We start from the raw sequence: 13929 nt of genomic DNA on the forward strand, positions 1-13929 counted from the left end.
TCAGCACAGATAAATGCATCATCTGTTACCGGTTCTCTCAGAGACTGCAATTCCCCACCGAAGAGCAGATTTCCTGTGAAAAATGCAAATGACAGTGCTGTGCCCATCAGTGATCAGACTCATCACCACCCAGGGTAGCAGCTTGCTTCCTGCCTATCTGCCAGTCACTATCTTGCCTAGGTGGTGACTTCAGTGTGAGAGTGCTTTTTCCAAGTTATATACAAAATAATACAGGAGAAAGTATGAGTCTCAGACTAGAGCTGCACATATGTGGAAGTAGTAGTATGTTTCTTAGGAGAACAGATTAAAACTTGAAAATATTTCAATGCACAAAAGTAGGCAGCTCCCAGAGTTGATACAACTTAGAGCAGAATGTGTGCAACCTAAAAAAGTGGTTCTGAAATGACATAGAGACCAGTCTGACAGCATAACTCATTGAAACAACAACACAGAGAAACTAAACGCCTTGTTTAGGAGAAGACCTGTAACTGTAAGAACCTCAACAGAAGGATGCCTCTTCAGAGTACAGAAATTCTGAAAATCCTAAATTCTAGCAGCAAAAGCCCTGAACAGAGTCTTTAAGAATCAAAGTGATTCCGACTACAGTGCAGGAATTACCCTTGTTGCCAGGTTTAGAGCCAGCAGATGATGCTGTATTTCCCAGCACCAAATCCCATACTCTCCAGGAGCAAACACTGGGACTGGCTGTCAGGAGGCAGCAGCAGCAGCTTCTTCCCAATGGCAAAGAGATCCAAAAGCACTGGTGATGGTCAGCTAGAGCAGGACCTTACACCACTGAGAGGCACAGCCCTGCAGGACCTGAACAAGGACAGATGAGCAGGTCTTGTGGATTCACAGAATCATGGAAGCTGGAAAAGACCTTTAAGATCATCAAGTCCAACTGTCAACCCACCACCACATTCACCATTGAACCATGTCCTCAAGTGCCATATCCACACATTTTTTGAACACTTCCAGGGGTGGCGATTCCACCACAGTCCATGGGAAGTCTTTTCCACTGCTTTACAACCTTTTCTGTGAAAAAGAAATTCCTAATACTTAATCTAGACCTTCTGTGGCACAACTTGAGGCCATTTCATTCCATTCCTTCTATTTCCAAAGATGGGCCATACACAAATTCCATGGGCAACCTGTTCCAGTGTCTGACCATAGAATCATCGAGGAAGGAAAGTTTCAGCTGGTAACAGTTAATTGATCAGTTAACAGTGATCAATCGTCCAGCAGCTCTAAAGCAAAGGGGCAAGTCCAAAATCAGACTAGGAAGCCTCCTCAGCAAGTCAGGCTCATCAAAGATCAAAGTTACACCCAAGCCCCATCTTATCAGGAGCTCCTGGGCCATAGGCAGAGGGTGCTGAGGAAGCCCAGGTGTGACCAGCCATGATGGGCTCTCAGTGGCCAAAGCTGCTGCTCAACCCTGGAAAAAACTGTTTCCATGCTGTTTGAAGGAATGCTGGTCACCGCTCAAGAAAATTTTCATTAGGAACTGGCAGCAAATTTAGGCCAATACTTTGAGTGTCCTGAAGCTGAAAGCAGTTTGTCTGGAGCATGTGATGCATTTAACTTTGAAAGCTCCTATCAAAACCCTGAAAATTGATGCTGGGAAGTCCTGGTCAGAATACAGGACAGCTACCAGTGGGGAATGTCACTGATGCTTAGAAAGGAATCACCTTGCTTTTCACTAAGTCTTGAACAGCAAATAAAAGCACAGAATTAAGGAAAATTCTATTTGCTACAAGACTGGATGGACAAAGTCACAGAATTACACTTTCAATTTATACTCTGCTGAAAAACAAAGATCTTTAAGTACCTGGGGCCATAATCAGAGTTAAACTACACAGTTCAACACAAAGCAGACAAAATTTTAATTGAAGAAACAGCTGCAGAAACTGCCATTTGAATTCAGAAGATTCCTTTGATTCAGAACAGCAGCTCTACAAGACTGCAAGGAACAGTGAGAATCCCAAAGGAAATTCTACTATAACCATCCATGAGGAGAGGATGGGTGCAGTACTTTAAAGCTGTTTCTGAACCAAGTACATGCCTGAACTGCAGGCATGTCTGTGCCTCAGAGGTGCTGCCACTGTAAGCTGTAAAAATAATTACACCATCAATATTTAGAAATCAGAAGGATTTGCACAGAAACGTCCCTAGTCCTGCTGGGAAACTTCCATCAGCTGAGGAAGACTTCAGTGTTACCAATGTTACACAAGTCTCACTAGATCCAACTCTGCTCTTTAGAATATGAGTGCTTGCATGAGATCCTCAGACAACTTTACTTCTTCCTCCCTCTACCATTAGTGGAATGGCCTTGAATTAAATTGTAAAAGTACAGAAGTATCTCCATGACTCGGAGGGCCATAAACCCTATGTAGGGAGGAATTATTTAAGGTTGTACAAAGGGTACAATTAGAAGCTATTGAATGAAGTAAAGCAAACGAACAAGCCCAAGTATAAAAGCTTCCTCTCAATCTGTGATGCCTTCTAGCACACAAAACAGTCTTGTAGAGAGCAGAAAGGCTCCTAGAGCTGCTACAAAGACTGAGTGTGACACAGAGCACTGCAACCCTTAACTGCTGCATCACCCAGAGCAGCCCTCAATGCACCTCGGCAACATGGAAGAACCGAGTTACCTAAAACTCAGGATACTGGTTTTCCCAAGTCTGGACTTCATTCTGGAGCCTATCATGTGTCAGCGCTGCTTCTCAAAGAGTGGCCATAAAAATACAAGCCAGAAATGCTGCCTAGTCCCTTAAATAATAACCTACTGTGAGTGTACTCAGGATACAGAGACCCGGGCTCAATTCCCTCCCATCTGGGCTGTGTGGCTGGGCCTGCTCTTCACACAGAGCTCTGCCAAGCATCCACAGATGCCCCTGGAAGACAAGGTCTGCCCTAGGATGCCTTCCACACAGGACACATGCTGAGAGTGAAGGAGCTGGGCCAGTGTCTGAGGCAGCACCACTGCAGGGATTCACAAAACCTGCTCCTCACCCCTGCCCTTCCCTGGATGCTTCTCAAGAGATGGCAGGAAGAGGCTGAAGGCCAGATAAATTGTGTCAGCAAGGACAGTCTGTCCCTTTTTGCTGTTCATCCCAGAAAGCTTTTGACTTCCTGCCAAGTGACAATGCTGCAAGAACTGCAGAATATCCATGGAAGTTCAGAGCTAGGGAATGTTGTCAGAGCCAGGCTGTCAGCCAACAAATCAGGGCAGCAGGGAGGCACATCTGCTCTCATTTTACATAGTTTGCTTCCTTTTCATACCACATGCAAGACCACATTCTAAACATGCTAAAAGATTATTTACAATTTTGGGCAACAATTCATTAGTCTGCCCAGTGTTTTCTTGCTTATTTTTCAAACTTCAAATGTTGCATACCATGCCCTACTAAAATGTAGTCTCCATGGAACAGCAATGCATCCTTTCTTCTGGAGGTGGAGTATGAGACTATGAATGACAGTATGGACGCAGTGCTAGCAATTCCTTCTGTAGTTGGCACCTTCCTACTTCTCTGTCACACAGTTATCTTTCCAACCAAGCCATGGGTCATCCAGGCTGCTGGAAGACAGGTATTTTTTATCATTTTGGGATCACTGCTTATGTTTGCATCATGATACATTTTTTTGTTGAAAGAACAAAATAATCTGATTAAGTAACCATTCTTTGCTCTGACAGTCGCTGTAGGTTTCATACCAAATGGTAAGCATAACATAAATGACCAGCAAGCTGTTAGCCATAAATGGCTAACAAGGTTTGTAATTACTGGATGAAGCATATTCCCTTGTGTGCTTTTACAGCTTTAAGTACTAGTGTGCAGGCTGGTTTGTATCCATTATGGTTCCGCTTCCACCCATTTTCAAAGTAAAACTTTGGTCTCTCTAGAAAAGCATCCTTTCTCTGTTGCTCAGAGGGACATACTGCTCAGAGGATTTGCTCCTGTTCACAGTACAGTGCTGTGTACTTCACTTTCTTCTTTTGGAAAGGAACTTGCAAAGAACTGCAGCAAAACCAGACTGTTCACTTCTCCACATGTTTCTTCTGCCTATTCTTCATTTAGAAGCTTGTCAGTCTGAATGAAAATATTTGTCAGCACTGCAAGTATTCACTGATGGCTCTAGCATCTATGCCATCTTGTGTACATTCCTGCTCCTAAGCCATATAATACTCTTCAATTCCCTAAGAGAACTCATTATCAATGATGCATTCAAGCCCACAGAATAACCAGAATTAAGAGAAAAAAAACCCACATTATTCTTGAGAGATGATCTGAGGTATACAGCAGATGCCAACTGACTGCCTTCTCTTCAGGAAAACAACCAACCCCCAAACCCTCCAGCTGCCAGCAACAAAATGCTAAATGTTAGAGAAGAGTAGATGCATTCCCTTCAGTTTAAGCTGAGTTCAGTGGCAGCAGATACCAAATTACCACAGGTTCTAAAATTAAAGCTTGCCAATAATAAAAAGGCACAAAGTTTCTAGTGTACATGAAACAATGAGCAGAAAAGTACCTCAGCTCATCTTGCAGCAGCAGATAAAAAAGGATTTTAGGAAAAGAGATACTGAAAAGTGAGGAAAAAAGCATTTCTCTAACTGGAAGGCAACTTTTTTTTCCCTCAAATCAGCAAATTCCTTCTTAACACTTACCCTAGGAGGAAAATCAGCCTAATCTTAGTTCATACACTTACCCTAACTGAAAGACCGAGTTAATGACACCTTAGCAGAAAGAGAACCCAAGTAAATTCATGTTTTGCTGGACATCTGCAACATAAAAGGTTGAGAACAGGGTCAGCTGTATGAAGGTAACTGTGATGCAAGCAGCACTACAGTATTTCATTTACCAAGTCCTTTGCTGAACATGGTGGAAGAATCTGCAAGTTAAGCAGATACATCCATGGGCTCTAGGCTCATTTTTCGGAGTGTTTTTCCTATTACCATTTTAATGGGAGTGGGAAAGCCCAAATATACACACTGAAAACCTCATTTCTGTAAACTGAACTCCCTCAGACTTGGAATAAAAAAAAATTTATAATCAAATTTATGGCCACTTTGCTAATGCTCTGTATTAAAATATTTCTGCAAGACTAAAACAATATAAACATGGAAATATTTTCCTTTTAATGTTACAAAGCAGTGCTGCCACCCAGGAATGCAGAGCTTTTCCTGTATTCTGAATCATGCCCATTTACAAACCAAGTAATTATTCCAGATTCTAGGACAAAGAATCTTTCCATCATTTGGTTTGCATTTGCATGGCAATACCAGTTAGACGTGCAGATTTACCACACAAACATGTCAAATCTTACATAGATTACAACTTTTGCATATCTTGAGCATATTTCAAAGCTAGAGAAACATATGAAATATTTCCTAAACAAATTAAGAGACAGAGAATAGAGTTGAAGCAGTTCTTCCAGTAGATATTAACAACACAGAGACATTTCTTAATTCTGAATTTGCAAAAGTATCCATGTATTTCATTACGAAAATGCAGTAATTGAGAATGAACTTGTTTCCCATTAAAATAAGCAATCATAAAGGCTCCTATGCAATAATTTTCTGAAGTTCAGACTATGCAGTTCAGATGTACGCAGAACCAGATCTCCAGATGCCATGGTAACTTCAGAGTCCAGTGAGGTGCCATCCTTAAGCATGACTGCTGACAGAGCTAAGTAACACCAGAACTATTTGGTGAAAGAAAGGTAGCAAAGATGGAAAATGATGCCAAATTCTTAATTCTCATGGGAATACAGCTCCACTACTTCCTCCAGAGACCTGTCCTGCAACTCCTCTAAACTGACATAGGCTCACTTAAGCCAGGCTTGTAGCAACTTCCAATTTATAGTAAGGAGAAACAAGCACTCCTACTGGTGGCATGCTACCAAATCCAAACTTCCTGCTCTATGCTGATTATCAGCTGTCCAAATAGCTCAATGGATCTCAAATCATTTAATGCAGAAGACAAATTTCAAGGCATCATGTTCAACCTGCAAGAACTCTGGGGTGCTTGACAAGGTATGAATATTCACACTTTTAATTCAGTTCCACACTGTCTGAAAATTAATACTAGTTATTTGCTTTATTTGTACACAAGGAATTAAACATTGTTTTAACTAATTCTAGGTTACAACTTAATAATCTATGTCATAAAATCAGAGAATATCCTGAGCTGGAAGAGACTCATGAAGGTCATTAAAACCAACTCCTGACTCCACAGAGGACAACCTAGAACTTAAACCATACAGCCAAGAGAAGTGTTGTTGAGAAGTGTTGTCCAAACACTTCTTGAATGCTGGCAGGCCTGGGGCCATGACCACCTCCCCAGGGAGCTTGTTCCAGTGTTTGACCACCTTCTCATTTCAGCTCAGACTTCAGAAGAACTGTGTGAGAATCTAAACAGACGTTGTTTTGAATAGTACACGGTGGTGAAAAGGTTTCATGGGTCTGAGTTGGGAGAAAACACACAAAGGAACAACACACCAGTAGGGATGCTTCATTTTTATTTACTCAGCAGTTTTCCATGTGATTGTTAAATGCCATCCAAGAACTAAACAGGATTATTAGATGCTGGCTGCTATTTTTTGATTTTTGCTAACAGAATCTTTTTCCAGAAATGAAGACCTTTGGTTTGTTAAGGTATCCCAGTTCAGGTAAGTACAGTTACTAAATTCACCCACAATTAAAGTGTATTTACAACAGTGCACATTACAGTTATTCTACAAGGGTAAGACTCTCTATCTAAATTTGTCCTAGTCCCTATCCCACACCAGCATTTCACTCTTTCAGTATTAGAGGTGCCTTCACCTGTTCAGCCACTTCTTTCCCCAGCAGCGTTTCCACAATGGCCAACCCAAACTCAAAGCTGGTGCCAGGCCCACGGCTGGTGAGGATGTTCCCATCCTTCTCCACGCGGCTCTCCGAGTACGAGTAGTGTGCTTGGGGGAATACACAACAGGAAGAGGGTCAGTGTCCAGCACAGTGCCCACAGCTGCCACAGAGGGCACAAGGACCTCAGCACTGCCTCCTAGCAGCTCATCCCTGCCTGCCGTCCTCAGGGAAGAACAGGGCCCAGAGGGAGCTCATTCCCAAGGTATGGGAATGCCCCTCTGACTCCAAAAGCTCCAGAAACACTCACTGAGCCTGTCAGCTCCCATGGGGTCACTTTCAGAAGTCAGACTGCTTTTGTGGAGCTGTTCACAAATTTCTTTTTTACCAAATGCATGCAGAAGAAATTGGGGAAACCCATCTGCTCACCTCCAGACTCATTAATGCTCACAGAATGACCTTCCTAGCATTTCACCACCACTTCCCTTAGGTAGGAGAAAAAGGTGTGGAGCTATCAGCTGCCACAGAACCAAAGCACTACTCACAGGAGAGTGGGAAAGGTGCTCCCAGAGTTTGCTGTTGGGACCACTGAGGCAAAGAACCAAAAAGAGGTGGCTCAGCCTCAAGAGGTTAAGGCAATAAATGCTCCTAATATGATAGCAGCAGCAGAATTCCCCCAACGATGACAATGTTAATACAGCCCTCTATTTGCCAGTGATACAGACTCAATTCAGAGAGACAAAGTAAGATAAACAAGCTCTTTTCCCATCTTTAAACTGTGGGTTCAGGTAAAAAAAAAAAAAAAAAAAAAAAAAAAAAAAAAAAAAAAAAAAAGAGAAAACCTAAGAAGGGTTTGGACAGAAACATACCTCCATTCATCATTTTGTCTTTGGCCAAAGGATGCGTTGTGACTTTGCTTCCATACCCTATCCCATGTGCCAGAAGGGCAGTAGGACCTGTAAGAACACAAAGTTGCACCAATGAGGAACTGCCTCTGCTACAAATACTTCTAGAACAGACATTTGGGCATTAGGACCTCCAGGGGCCAAAGCTCACTATGGACAGACTACTTGTTATAAAAACTGATGCCAGCCCTACCTCTGAAGCAAAAAGCTCTCACATTACAGTTCACACTGATGTCCTACCCACGACTGTAGTGCCTTTGAAGGAGTGGGGAACAACCAACTTCCAGATAATACACTTTATTTAAAACTGCTTTACATTAAGAAACAAAAGGTCTGCACTTCAATCTGAACGCTAACTACCTACAAATACTTTACAACCTTGTTAAACCCTAAATTAGAGACTTAACAGATAGAATTTCATTTGAGCAAGTCTCTACATGCTACAGTTCTGTGCCAAACAGTATTTTGGACAGATCATGGCCTAACTGTTCAGTTTTTGGTTTCTTTTCATACTTCCTCCTTAGCCTGAATTGAGGAAGGAATTTGTGTCAAGAAGTGCTAAGTCATCAGACACAAAATCTTTATGGGAATTCCAAAAGAAACTGAAGGCAGGATTTGTCTGGCATGAGTTTCATTTCCGTGCATTCATTTAATTCTGGATTTAGTAGAGGAAATAACCTCTTTTGCTTTCAGTTGGAATGAGCTCTACGAATCATCCTGCTTACAAGCAAAGGCCTCTACTGGGCAAGGGTGAACTTGGATTGTTCTGTAAGAGACACAGATAAAGAAGCTGAAGACTATCATCACCAAGTTGAGGAATGTTCACAGCTCTGTGTGACTATCACCTAAATGAAGAAGAAAAGCAAAAAAAAACCCCAGCAATGTACCAGAAAACAAAAGTGAAAATCCCCTCCTAGAACACACTCTGACTGCCTTTTATGCACTCATCATCTCTCTCCTCACTCTCAGCTTTGAGTCCCGAGTACTGGCAATTTTTCACCTTGCTTTTTAAAACATGAATCTTACAAAGTTCATGATCTGGATACCAAGCTGTGTAGAACACATAAGCAGACAACCCTCTCCTCAAACCAAGTCCATTTTTTGCTGCAACTCAGCAAGGGTGAGACTGTAATTCTATATTTCTGGCCTTCTTTCTGAAGCTAAAGGGCAGGAGTGGTTATGTGAGATAAATTTACAGCAATGACATTCTGTCACTGCTGTGTACTTGCAGGGAGATCACCAGAATAAGCACATACTTAAAAAAACATCCTACCAATCTTTTCATTTTAAAGACAGCAACATGACTGATTGGAAGGAGATAGGTAATAAGCAGAACTTGCAGGATAAGTGTTCACAATTGTTTTAGAGATTTCTCTGCTATTAAATTTACAAAAAATTCGGATGCTGAAAGGTACGTGTATATATTATATATATTCATAAGTTCATAAATTCCTGCTACTAAATTACAGGAACACAGATTTCTGCAACAGGAAACTCTCTTCATGCTCCTTCAAAATATTCAAATGCTTTACAAAGCAAGACACTTCAGTAACCCACCTGCACATATTGCAGCAATCAGGCCTTTTCTGCTTTCCTGGTCCTTTAAAATATCTTTCACAGCAGCAGACTGTACGAGGAAACATCACAAGTCATTGTTTGGAGTTGGTTATTTGAAGCATGGTTGAAATAATTTTCACTGAAAATTCTGTGAAACAGAACATGTTTTATACAGAAAACCAACCGGCATCTCCCCACTCTGCCTCAGGACAGAGGGCAATGAGAACATCCAGAAAGAGAAAAACTGAAACCAATATATACTTGCCCCAGAAGGAAAGAGGAAGGAAATCAGAAGGAACTGCAGCAAGTACTTGACCCTGGTTAACCCATGGCCATAGAAAGTTGTTTGAAAATTCACAAGACGAATTGTGTCTTGTGACACAAGGAAAGAGTACTCATTCATAAGATACCACCAGTCTCTGTCAAGATTTATATGGGATATTTGTCTCATATTCCAGGCCTTAAAAACTCTGTGATACCACCTAAATCCTATTTGATAGATCAATTTGTTTGCCTGCCTGCCTTCCACAAGGAATTCATACCACCACTGCAACAGTTTTGCACCAGAGACAGAATACTGTAAAGGAGCATGTCTCTTGGGTTTGGACAGTTTTGTGTCTCAGGCAATTAAATCTTCATTTGCAACCGTTTCGTCTTCATATGAATATGAACAGAGTTCTTCCCACAATGCACAACACCCTTTCATTTTTATTCTCCTTTACCAGGTACCAAGTCCAAGAATTTACCCAGCTGTCCCACCTATAAAGTCACAAGAAGGCTTAAGACCATTAACACCTTGGGTTTGGACAGTTTTGTGTCTCAGGTAATTAAATCTTCATTTGCAACCGTTTCATCTTCATATGAATATGAACAGAGTTCTTCCCACAATGCACAACACCCTTTCATTTTTATTCTCCTTTACCAGGTACCAAGTCCAAGAATTTACCCAGCTGTCCCACCTATAAAGTCACAAGAAGGCTTAAGACCATTAACAGTTAGGTGCTGAACTGAATCTGCAGGATTACTAAGCAAGTGCTGACCACCCCACTACTCATGAGAATGCCCATGAGTTCCTAAAATACCAGAACTTTACCTCAGACAAGTTTTGAGCTCCAAGGTTACCCCCAGGAAGGACCACAACATCATAAGGCCCCTATACAAAGAAAAGGTAAAACTGTTCTGTTGAAGAGAGTCTGATACATACATTACACTGTTTGAAGACCACTGCAGCTGATTCAAAGTGAACAACACTTTATGATCAGAGAATCAGTTCTAATCACAGGAAAAATACAATTTCCTGTTCCAGGAAAAGCCTATTATCAGTAAAGTCTCTCACAGAACTAACTTTTAAGCCTAGGGCACTTAAAAGCTTCAGCAAGCAAGTGGCAGCTCTTCTGTAGTAAAGACAAGTGGTTTTGCTCCAACCTTACGTACAGGTCTAACTATAACATTATTTAGCTTCTCCTCAGAATTCTTGAGTTGGTCCAAATCACAGTATTTTGTTGGGTCAACTAGCAGGAAGAATAAAGCTCTGTGACTGACACTTTGCAAAAACAAATACCTGGGCAGAATTAAGAAATCTGTCTGAACCTAGCAGGCTATGACAATACTGAAGGGGAGCACGGTGGGATGTGCAGCTCTCCAATTCACTGCTACACGGAGCAAACACAACATGCAACGTGTGTCCAGCAGTAATGCATAAGCTTTCCAAATTCACCTCAGAAACTGTGACAAAGACTATGCTGGCCATTGTACCAGAGCAGGGTGATGACCAACCTCTTTTCTGGCATCTTCAAGACTGGCATCAGGACAAATGAAGACATCTCGACTGCACTGCACTGGTTCTTTTCCTGTTAGGCCTGCAACAGTCACCTTGATCTAACAGGAGAACAAATATTATTATTACAAATCAAGGATCTGGGGCATTTTTCTTTTATGTGAGTTCTTAAGTAGTACACAGAAAAGCAAAGCACTACTGAAAGCTTGTTCCTCTTATGACACCTAAATTGGGGGAGCACAGTGATGGAATGACAAAGGTGTGGGAGAAGGTAATTTTTATTTCAGTCATATCTATACAAGGGAAGTTGGTGTGTTTATTTAAAGTATTATTTTCATTCCTGATGAGATGACAACGGTGTGCTACCACAACTGCAAGAGTAACAAACAGTGTGAGGAATCCCAGCAGCCAGAACTGTAGTTTATAACCGAATTTCAAAAGTAGCTCAAGAAAAGCTATTCAATGTCATGAGCTGTAATGTACTGAGCTTTTCAGACCCCTAAAAAGAGGTACTTCCAGTTACTATACATGGAAGTAGCTGTGTTTTCTGACAGAGTAGGATTTACTTGAAACATTTGCTCTGGTCCACATTAGACTTGTATTTTGAAAGGTCACCTTTTTTGAAAGGTTACCAACAAATGTCAGTTGTCAGGCATGCTCATTACGTCCATGGCACAAGTATTTGCTAACCAGTAAGGTGATGAGGGTAAATTTTCATTTCACACAACAGACTACACACTGAATTCCTGGCAATGAACATCAACTTGAGGCAATGATTGACCATGCACTCACAGAGATTTTTCACAGTCTGCATACTCACCCCAGCTCTTCTCATAACATCAGTTGGGATTACAGTTTCCATCTCCTCTGCCCCTTTTGCCAGAATCACCAATGCTCTCTTTGAGGCCATGTCTTGAGGGGCTTCTATCAGGGAGATGGTTGTGAAGGAAGGGGCTGAGAGGGGTAGAAAGATACAATGTGGTTAGAAGGCAAATGCCCTCCTACAAATCCATCCTCATGTTGAAATTTAACAGTAATTTGTACTTTTGCATGTTCTTTCATTTAAACCACCTCAAAATGGTTCACTAGCTTTAATCAATATTCATAGCAATCCTGTTTAACTAAGGAGATTTTAAAAAGAATGCATTATGATATTAAAAGATTAAGGCACTTGTGCAGTGGGAGGCATAGCACATCAGCACCAGAAGAGGAAGGAGCTTGGCCTAATCAAGAGCTTACATGACCTGTGTCTGCCAGAAAGGGGTTCAGGGTGGGTGGCAGAGTTGTTTTCAATTTGCACACCCTCATTCATTCCGAGACGATTGACTCCTACCCAGGTCAGCACTTACAAAAAGGGCTTGCATGAGCTTTGACCTCATGTCTGGTTTTTAGTTTCCACACAGCATGCTTCATGAAGAGTTTCCTGTGACTTAATAATGACTCGACCAGTGCCCCTGCAAAATCTCACCAATAGATTTTCTGGGTTATTTCACAATTTTGTGGGGGAAGAAACACATGTGCACATGTGTGATGGGGGAGCAGACCACAGGATTTAGCAAATGGAACAAACCAGGCTTAAGACTTTTTTTTTTTTTAGCTTCTAAATTCAAGTTAGGTGAATGGCCAAATTTCCATTTGAAGGTTAAGTTACAATTTCTTTACATCATATAAAATACTCACTAACTCATACTGGTCTGTCAGAAGTCTGTGAAAGCATCTGTGATGTGAGAAGGTATTTCACAGCTTACTACTCTAGAAAGACAGATTTTTGTCCTATGCAGGCATCTTCCATCTAGAAATGCCTGTAGTACCTGAGAGCTCTTCATAAAATGTGATACACATTTAGGTGCCTACACAAAAGAAAACCATCCTCACCCTGCTGCAATTTCACCTGTTTTCAGGTTTGCTCCCTATTGGTAGCCTCCTTTAGAATGACGTTACTTCTAAAAAATATCCAGCACAAAATCCTGCAGCATGCTGAACCAGCCCAAGCAGAAAAATTCACTATATCAAATCCTACTTTTAGAGCAGCCTTATGTACTGTCAATGCAAACCCCACTGATCAAGTACATGCAAATCACAGGTATTAGTAATAACTTTAGGACAACTTAGAGCTTCTTAATAGCTTGTCTTGTGGGTACACATTGATTCTGCAAAATTTTCGTATGAATTTGACTAACTAGCAAAAGACTCCTGAATTGCCACAATACAAAAATGCTGCATGTGCTTTTTATTGAAGAAAAATAGTCTAGATAATGGTCTGCATCCCTTTTTAACTAACAAAAATATCTTTCATTAATTCTTTAGATGAAAACAAGCACCTGATCCTGAAACCTTTACTCTTTCTCCTAGTTTAGCAAAATGCAGTCTCTTCATAGTGCCTTTAGACATTTATTGTACAATACTGCCAAATTCTTGAGCATTAGTACTGTTCTTCATGCAGGTGCATATGTAAATAGCTGTCCCACTACTATGGAAAGATGATTTTTGAGAAGGCAGAACTAAGTTACACAGACCTAACAGCCATTTCATTTAACAAGCTACCTACACAATGCCAGTTTGCCATTTGCTCCTCAGTGCCAGCCAAAGCCGCCTCAAATCTATCAACCAAACCTATTTCCCGGCGTGAGTACCCATGCCTCTCTGGAGATGGTGATTTGCGCTGAATCAGAAACTCTTAAGAAGGGCGGGTTTTAAAAAAAAATCACACCTTCAGTGCCCCAACCACAGAGGCTGCTATCAGAGGCAGGGGCTGGCTGAAGGTCCACCAGCTCAGGCAGCCCGGGTGGAAAGGCCGCATCCCGACGATCTCATCTGTTCGTTTTGGGACACGGCGCCATTCCACGCAG

General features: G+C 41.5%; 1 protein-coding gene across 2 annotated transcripts; it reads right to left on the reverse strand.

Moving 5' to 3' along the window:
* Positions 1–6499: 6499 nt before the first annotated feature.
* On the reverse strand, positions 6500–13908 carry PARK7 (Parkinsonism associated deglycase). Of its 2 annotated transcripts, none has more exons than XM_008634270.2 (7): positions 13791–13908; positions 11901–12034; positions 11080–11181; positions 10397–10456; positions 9304–9373; positions 7711–7797; positions 6500–6951 (listed from the first exon to the last, which is right to left on the reverse strand). In XM_008634270.2, the coding sequence occupies exons 2-7, from the start codon at positions 11988–11990 to the stop codon at positions 6791–6793; spliced, it is 570 nt and encodes a 189-aa protein (XP_008632492.1). In that variant the 5' UTR covers positions 11991–12034; positions 13791–13908; the 3' UTR covers positions 6500–6790. The 2 variants fall into 2 exon arrangements, with proteins under 2 accessions (XP_008632492.1, XP_017590547.1); XM_017735058.1 differs by lacking the exon at positions 13791–13908 and adding an exon at positions 13629–13647.
* Positions 13909–13929: the final 21 nt, after the last annotated feature.

The sequence above is a fragment of the Corvus brachyrhynchos genome, unplaced genomic scaffold (genome assembly GCF_000691975.1).
Source record: "Corvus brachyrhynchos isolate BGI_N302 unplaced genomic scaffold, ASM69197v1 scaffold395, whole genome shotgun sequence".
NCBI classification, from domain to species: Eukaryota; Metazoa; Chordata; class Aves; order Passeriformes; family Corvidae; genus Corvus; species Corvus brachyrhynchos.